The sequence below is a fragment of the Dipteris shenzhenensis genome, chromosome 27 (genome assembly GCF_047967505.1).
Source record: "Dipteris shenzhenensis isolate YYH24624 ecotype China chromosome 27, Dip_SZ_1.0, whole genome shotgun sequence".
Lineage (NCBI taxonomy): Eukaryota > Viridiplantae > Streptophyta > Polypodiopsida > Gleicheniales > Dipteridaceae > Dipteris > Dipteris shenzhenensis.
The window spans coordinates 51,408,785-51,417,778 of NC_141622.1; the positions used below are offsets into that span (position 1 = coordinate 51,408,785).

The window sequence follows — 8,994 nt, forward strand, 5'->3', positions numbered from 1 at the left end:
TTCTTGTCAGTGGACGCACCTTTATGTTGGGGATGACGGTGATGACTTTGTGAAGAAGAAGAGGCGCGATCCTTGGAGGAGTGCTTCTGTTGGAATCCAACATACAATTTCTGAGACTTGTGGGGATCTTGAGACTGTCGCTGACCTGGATTACCCGAGTGTTTTCTAAACTTGGGGTTATCTTGAGGGCGAGCACCTTTGGCCATAGTAGAGTTCTGTGTTCAATTAGCACTCTGCTTCCCTGTGTTTTGGAAATCAGTAATGCGCTCTGCGTAAGCAATAGCACCAGCTGTGGTGGTGATGTTTGCTTTGAGGACATCAATGTGTAACGAGGGATTTAGGCCTGAGATGAAAGCATGAAGGCGATCATCATCAGTTAAACCATCAATCTCCAGCACCAATGTGGTGAACTGAGAGATGTAGGAAGACAGGGAGCCTGTTTGCTCCAACTGTTTGAGTTTTGAACGTGCTTGGAAGTCCGCATTAGGTATGAACTGCTTACGGAGCACATGTTCAAAACGTTTCCAAGTTAACACACTTTTGCCGTCCTTTAAGCGTCGTTGCCACCATAGGAAAGCTGTATCCTTGAGGAGGGAGGCTGCCAAGGCAATCTTTTTGCCTTCAGTGAGGTCAATAGTATCAAAGTACATGCGCAGTTTTGCGAGCCATTGGTCAGCTGTTCGGCGATTTCGTTGGCTAGTGTAGGCTTCCGGAAGTTTAATGTCAAGTCTTTTAGTTTTGGAAGCTTGGAGTAAGCGGTAGAGGGCACGGAGTTCAGTGTTTTCTACCTCAGGTGGGAATGAGTCCACATAGTCGTCCGGTGGCGTCATGTCATCCTTTGTATGTGTGGTACTACGAGAATCTTGGAGGAGTTGGACTTTCTGGACCAAGTCGGAGATGCTGTCCTGAAGCTGGGAAATTTGAAGTTGAAGTAGTGCTTCGCCTTGTAAGTTGACTTCAGGGGTCTTTTTTGGACTTGAGTCGCTTATCTCCGGAGAGGCTGCACGCGAGCGTTGCGACATATCTGAGATCCCTGTGAGAAAAGCACGAACCTGCGCTCTAGTTTGTACCATTCCTGGAAGAAGATTCGGGCTGCTCCCTGAGGTTGCTCATGTTGGAGGGGGCAGGAGAAGCAGGATGGAACCAGCCGTGGAAATCTGGTAAAGGAGGTCCTGTCTGAGGTGACACTGGTGATGCCGAAATGGGTGTTACTGCTCGTGAGAGTACAGGGGTAGGTTGCAGAGTCCACGGATCTGAGAAGGGATAAGGAGCTGCTGTCGGGAGTGGAGGATATCCAGGAGAAGGAGTGCCTTCAAAGTGTAAATACTGTCTTGGGGAAGGTACAACCTGTGCAGGACGATATCTGGGAGCTGAAGGAGGTGGAGATTACCCTGAAGATGCTGAAGCTGAGGGGTAAAAATCTCTCCAAAGATGGACAGCAAACTCGTGAGGAATATCGAGTTCTGGGTATGTACGTGTCTCGTGGAACACAACCTCGACTGTGCTAAGGAAGTAATGTAATTGAGGTGCCTCACGCAAAAGGTATAGGATGTGGTCCAAGTCACTGGAAGGGCACCTGACACAGAAGACCCACGATGCAAAAGCTCCGAAATGGGCTGGTTGTGCAATCTGAACACGATATTGTGTGGTAGATGATGCCTGAGGTGTCCTTGAAGGGACGGGTGAATTACCACGGGTTTCCATGTTTTAAGGAGGAGGCTTTCATTTGCTGTAATTGATAATGAGCGTCAAATAACAATATGAAAGAGAATCCTTAGAAATAGAATCCACCTGGCATAGATTAGATCTGCCAATTAGTTGCATAGCAAGGCTGGAAAATCTCTTGTCTGGAGGTCCATCGATTAAGAGGTGCCTGGCGAGACTTTCAAGGCAGATGGGGCGTTGGCAGAATCGTATTACAGATTGCATGAGATCTGGCGCACTTTTCCTGCGTGGAAATTCATAGCCTGGCGAAAGAGGCCTGTGTTGAAACCTGTGGGGTACTTAAAAACAGGACCGGGCCTGGCTAGAGGGAAATAGAGGGCAGCAAAGAGCCACTGTTCTCAGGCTAGAAAGGTGGCATGATGAGCAGCCGGGGTCTGGTTGGTTTGATTCAAGATGAAAAGGGCATCAAGGCTGCTGATCACAAGCAGGAGAGGCTTAGAAGAAATTCGCTGGCAGAGGCTTGAAACAAATCGTTGCATCTGGCACTGTTCTTGCTTCCTGGCTGATTTGCGGGCAGCAAAGGCTGTTGATCGCAGGTAATCATGGCGATGAACCAACAAGAGCTGGCTGATGCAGGCAATCGAGAACTATGCAAGATGGAGGCCTGACGAAGGGCACGTGCTGGCTGGAAGAAGATGGCGCAATCACGTACGGCAGAAAATGACGAAACAGAATTCTGGATTTTGTGTTTTGATTCATGCGCCTATTGCTGGGTGGTGGTTACCCAAAAATTAAAACGTGGGTTTGGAGAACCCTTGGGTAGTCTAGGGTTAGGTCTTGGGTATAGGGCTGGTTTTCCTTTTTAGCCCTTTTAGGTATCCTTTTGTAGGGTGCTTGGTGCCAAAAGGTGTGCCTATTCTAAGGGGTGTGACCCTTGGAATAGGTGTACCTTTTCATGAAAGGGTGTGACCCTGTTTTAAAAAGGGGTGTCCCCACACGAAAAGAGGTGTCCTTTTTTCCATGATGGGGTGTGTCCCTTGGATGAGGAGTCAAAACTCTTTATCAAAAGGTGTGTCCGATGGTGGAAAAGGTGCGTCCCTTGGTTTTGGGACAGCCCAAGCACATGAAAAGACACGATTTTTGTCGTGTCCATTCACATCAACTCGTGATGTGGGGGAGATGGAGAGGCCATTGATGACTTTAGGTGGAGTTGGCGCTAAAAATTTTTACGCTCATTCTCTCCATCTCTTCCATGCACAATGTGCACGGATATCCTTCTAGCGGAAAGAGATGTATCAGATAGGCGCTAGAAGGTGGGGGGCATTTCCTACAGGCAGGAGCGAAATTTGCTCTGATACCACTGTAAGAAATCCTAGATTTACTATATTTAGAAATGTGCTAAGGAACACTGAAATAGCAGAGAACAAGATACAATTGGGCCTCTCTTATATAGAGAGTGAAGAGTCACACATGAAAAGGTGTGTACTCCAAAGTGTATGTGCATGAAGAGGTGTGTACCCCTTGTGAAGGGTGTGACCCTTGATGAGAGGGTACATTACAATAGGAGTGTCTCTTCCATAGAATGTCTCTTGTGAAGGGTTGTGCCTCATAGGAAGTGTCCCGTCGAAAGGGCATACCCTTCCACAAGTGTCCATTCATCAAACCATCCATAAGTCTAAGATATAGAGAAAGGAATACGTCACAGATCGTGACATGCTTTTTGCCACTTGCTCCACCTTTTTTAGCCTTTTAGCACTTTTTCGAGTTCTACACAAACCTTAACACTTTTTTACCAATGCAAAGCAAGAGTAAAACAGTCAAACTTATTCTTAGTTAACCAAAGTCCCTAGGAGACCACAACGGACAACACCCCCCGATCGTTGCCAGTGCTCTATCATGGGCTTTATGCCACAGCCTCGTACATCACCGAGCTTCCCTTTGGGCTTGACTCCTCCGACAGCTTCCAGATGACCATCATCAGGATGCCACATCACAGCTTCCATCCTCACTATGCGCTCAGACAGACATTTTTTATGTACTAGTGTCTCTATGATTAAGCTGTATTTGTCTTGGGTGTAGATGCCCGCTTAGAGGCTCCAACCCTTCAGCTCATTGAATCTAGTTCTTTTCCGCCCCATAGACACGTCTTTCGAATAATTTTAATGAACTCTCTCTCTCTCTCTCTCTCTCTCTCTCTCCTATGATACGCGGACACTATAATTCAACTCCCATTCATCACATCGACTTACTACATATGCGAGCATGGAGTTTGTCTCCGTACCTTTAAAGTTTCATTGATTCCATTTTCTTTTCATCCCCGTGGTCGCGATCTAAAAGTGCATATAGCACAAGCATGTATAAAATATCCCTATGTTTGAAATTTTACATGTTTTTACATAACCCCTTCTATAAGTGTCGATGCTTTCAATGCTGAAATTAAACATCCCCACTGTACATTCACAAAAATACTCATATTTGGTAAGTATTTGTTTAATACTCTTAAGCATGCATACTCATGTCTGTCACTTTTTTAAAAAATCCCCTTGTTTGGTAAAACGTGGTATTTTATATGTTTGAAGAGAGAGTTACCCACACGAGAGCTAAAACTCTAAGCGCAATGGACACTCTAATTTGATAAATATGTGCATCTTTACAATCTTTCGAATGCCTGCCTATATGTCAGGCCTCTCTGTATCTCGTACCAAAATAAGCATGGTGCCATATCAAGGAAGATGTTATGAATCCTATCTACCAGGCTAAGATTCTATAGCGCACAAGTTCCTCGCCATCTTCATGGCCATATCATCTCAAGGTCCTCCTTAATATACAATTAGGGCCTATGAGCAGCACTCGCTGAACAAGCCAACCAATAAAAATATCGGTGAACATGGCCATATTATCTCAAGGTCCTCCTTGATAAAATTGGGGCCGATGAGCAGCACTCGGTGAACCACCCAAACATTTCTACTCCATTTTCATTGCAAGCTACTGTCAACACATGGTTCCTGTTTAATGTGTCCAAATAAACCTTTAAGAGTAAATTTCATGGTTTATAACAGAAGCTACGAACTCGAGCAGACAATAAAAGTTCCGCTTTCCAAATCTGCTTTCGTTACGTTAAAAAAATCGAAAGATTAGTACTTTACTTTTGAAGAAACGTTACTGGACCTGCAAGGAAAAGGAACCATTGGAAGGAGATAACAGCATACCTCGCAGTGAACTAGGACACTGATAAGGTTACCCATTGTCCCGGAAGCCACGAAAAGGCCTGCCTCTTTTCCGAAAGCCTTCGCTACTTGCTGCTGAAGTTTATCAACCGTTGGGTCTGTGCCTAGAACGTCGTCATCCACCTCTGCGTTTAGCATGGCTTCCCTCATGGCTCTCGTGGGCTTGGTCACAGTGTCAGACCGCAGGTCTACAATCCTCGTCGGAGTAGGCTGAGGCGAGAATTTTCTTGAGAGAGAAACTGGACCATCGTTATTTACATCATAAGTCGATTGTATCACTGCCTCCATCGCAAAATTGAATTCTGTATATGCTTCGCAAACGATTGGACTTCCAATTGAGCTAAAATCTTGAGCCTCCGCTCTCGTGGGCTTGACGTCTCGAGCAGTTTCAATGGACACAACACTCGAGCTCAAACGTTTATTCTCTGATAAGTGTAACCCAACATCGAAAAGCCTATTGGCAGCTGAGAAAGCCTAGGAGATGAAGCAGGCGAGCAGATTAGTGGAGCAGGAAGCAAACGAATCTTGTGAGGATTGATGAATAGCAGCAGTGGAGACAAAGAGAGAGACAAAAAGCCATGCATGAAGGTAAGGTTGGCGGCTACCGCTGGTTGCGTGTACAAACAAAAGAGTGGGACAAAATTCATTTCATTATTGCATTTTTGAAAATTATATTTTATTATTCCATTTTTAAACGCTTCCCATCCTTTCATTCCTTCCTGCGTGGCACGCACTCCTATCGACATTCCCGAATCCCAAATCATTCCTTCCCTAGCATTTTGGAGATCACATGGACAATGCAAAAAGAATTCACATTGACCATGGCAACCATACCAAAGCAAGTATTTTAAAACCCATGCACACCACAAATGGCTCTCGTTGCGAGGCTACAAAGTGTTTGGAGATGGCGTAAGCATAGTAGTGACAAGCAAAATCATAGATTTTGAAAGGAATGCCAAAAAATTCTCTAGGTGGCATTTTTTGCATGACCTCATTTCCTCACCTTTTTTGCGCTTCCTCATTAGCAACTAGCAAGACTTATTCCTTGCTAGGCAACATGTAGAATTTGTTTGCACTATGCAAATGCCCATAGTAACTTTAGAGTTTATAAAGTGTTTGGAGATCCCTCATACGCTCTAACATCCATGTGTAGGAAAAGAGAGTAGAATTTCGAGGGGGGGGGGAAGATTTATATTGTTCTTAATATAAAAAGTTTAAGAGAGTAGAATTTCAAGGGGGAGAAAGAGTTATATTATTCTTAATATAAAAAGATTATGTAGAGTTCTTACATGATTTTTATAAGGATATACATGTTTCCAAGATCAGTATGGTTTAATGTTCTTACATCAAATGGTCTTCATTTGTATGTCATAGTAAAATTTGTGTATTGTACCACATTCGCAAAGCAAATCCTAGGTTGTACTTGGCATTTTCAAATGGCCCACGGAGTGTTTTAAAGTAAACATCACTAATGCTTGCCTAGAAGGTTGAGTAGATTGAAGGAGGTGATAAAAAAACGTTAGGTTAGGATTGATCATTGAATACTAGAGTAACTTTTAATGAGTGTTTGTATTATGATTCTATATGCTTACCTATTTTTCTCAATGGTATGTGTATTGTTTGTTTATTATGGTATGTTCATACATGTTAGCTCAATAAAGCAAATGTTATGTCAACTTTGATCACCATTGACATCATCTCAAGGTCCATTCAAGGATTTGCAAAATAGGGAATCTTGTCGACACGAAGTACTAGTGTGGAAAGCAACACCCTTAGAAAATGCAACCATTATGCAGGCACCCTTATTGGCATATGAAGGCCCAAGGTTGAGTAACATATCAAACAACATATAGAAATTGCACGTGATTAAAATACATGTGTAGAATCAACTAGTTCTCTTTGTAAAGAGAATATCTAGTGAGAATCTTGCAAGTTGCATGCATATATGCCCTTAAGCATTTTGCTTTGGACCCACTAGTACAAAAGTGGATCTATTGGATGGACCAAAGGGTGCATTGCATAATAGATGCCCTTTCAAACATCTAAAGGGAGATGGTATTTGTGGGCCTTAGAAAAAGGCATACATAATTTATGAAAGAGTAGACTAATGTTTGATAAGGCTTGGTCGTGCATGAAAGGGATTTGGCCTTTTATGGTGCCTCTTACAAGACCACTTCAATCTCTCGTTTATCCGTCTTTTCATGCAATCAAATGGCATAATATTTAGATCTGCCCTTTGTTCAACATTTTACATTTAAATGACATCAATAAAATGTGCAAAAGGGTGGATAAAGGGCAAATTGAAAGTAGAAAATCTCATTCACCCTGTAATTTCTTATCTAGTTACTACATATGGGTCGACTTTATTTAAAAATTTTGTATCATTGCACTCTGGCATCAGATTTTCACAGGATTTGTTGCAATAGCTTGGTAATTTTGTGCTTTAATTCAGTTCGCATTTAGAAATTGTATTGAATCAGCTGCGCCTCCTGATTTAGCTCCCTTCCCCTCCAAAAATCAACCATATTATACATTCCTCAAAACTTGCTGGTTTATCAGCCTGCAAGCCCATGTAGGAATTATGAAGCTGTCGATGCAGTGAACCCCTAGATTCCTAGTAAGATTGCAACAGGCACTCTGGTTGTTCGGGGAGGGGGGAGCCGACCCCATCACATACTAGCTATACTAGCTATAGTCTTTGATCAGCGACGGTGAGGTATACTATCAAGCGCAGGAAGTAGAAGAAGGTGTAGAGAGGTAGATAAAGGCAACAACATCACCCCTTTGCCTTTGGTTAGTGAAGGCGTGAAGGTGGGGATGTGAACCGTGGGGGTTGTAGTGAGGATAGGGGAGGCGAAGGAGGGCGCATGCCGATAGAAGGGGCCGCGGGTCTTATATCCTGCAGCAGGGCGATGAAGAAAAGGTCAGAAAGGACACAAGCCACATAATCCCTCCCTCCATTTATCCCCTCCATCTCTCATGCTCAAATAGCACTTTTTACCAACAGGGCCCTCCTATTCACCCTTTGTCTACCCTTTTTGTAATTAAATGCTATGGCAACTAATTGCTCAATATCATTCAAAAAATGGAACCAATAGACTAGCTATACAAGGCAGTGGTCATTAACTTGACAAACAAGTGGCCTCAATGCTATTAAGTCCATTTAATTACTAGAATTGTTACATTCCTCATTCACCATGAGCTACGTGTATCTAGCCCACGGGTTAGGGGGAACCCTAGAGGGTGAGGCTATGATAGCCTATGATGGAAGGCCCTATGGCTAAGGCTAAGAAATGCCATTTGGATTAGCAGTCTATGGTGGAAGGCCCTAGGGTTAAGGTTAAGAAATGCCATCTGGATTAGAGGTCTAAGGGGTCAAAAGCATTCATGATATATTCAGCAGTGGCCTTGGCTAGAGGTTGCATGTTCATGTAATCACATGCACTTTTTGTGTGATTTCATCATTTTCATGCATTGACAGATGCAATCATGGAAATACATTCCAACTTCAAAAATATTGAAAACTAGGCAACTTCTTTTTCTTTCTTTTTTTGGGGGAGGGGGGACGGGGACTATTTTTTTGAAATTAGCTAACGATCACCATTATTATTTTGCATTAGTGCCAATGCTGGTAATTTTATCATTGGTAATATGCTAAATACTGCTAGAAAATCCAAATTATTATATAAATAACGATGCTATATTGGGTGGAAATAGTACCACTAGTATTGTACTATCGAGAATTGTGTTACTACTATCGAGAATTGTATTACAATCACATAAGTATACACATGAGAGGAGTTTTTCATTCACAAGAGAGGTGGAGGCATACACAGCTCTTTAACCACACTATAGTCGGCCAACAATGGCTCCTCCACACAAAAAACTGTTCCACTCACACAAAATAGTAGTTCCACTACACCGCCTCAATGCAACAAACAATAGCTCCCCACATACCAAACAATGGTGAACTGATTAAGTATATGGTTAGCTGGCTCTATAGTTTAGGGCTACCGATAATCATGCTACAACCACCTAACCTATCACTTCAATCACTGTAGGGCCCACTACCTAGGTGGGTGATCATGTGGTGAGCTTGCTA

The 8,994-nt window shown here is 43.1% G+C and overlaps 1 protein-coding gene across 1 annotated transcript in view; it reads right to left on the bottom strand.

Annotated features, from left to right (window-relative positions):
- LOC147884468 (low-specificity L-threonine aldolase 1-like) overlaps positions 1 to 5,426 on the bottom strand; it is an 83,727-nt gene extending 78,301 nt beyond the window's left edge. The window contains exon 1 of the mRNA XM_087398294.1: positions 4,875 to 5,426. Within this exon, the coding sequence (XP_087254420.1) occupies positions 4,875 to 5,180 (306 nt within the window). The 5' untranslated portion in view covers positions 5,181 to 5,426. The remainder of the gene's footprint in view (positions 1 to 4,874) is intronic.
- Positions 5,427 to 8,994: the final 3,568 nt, after the last annotated feature.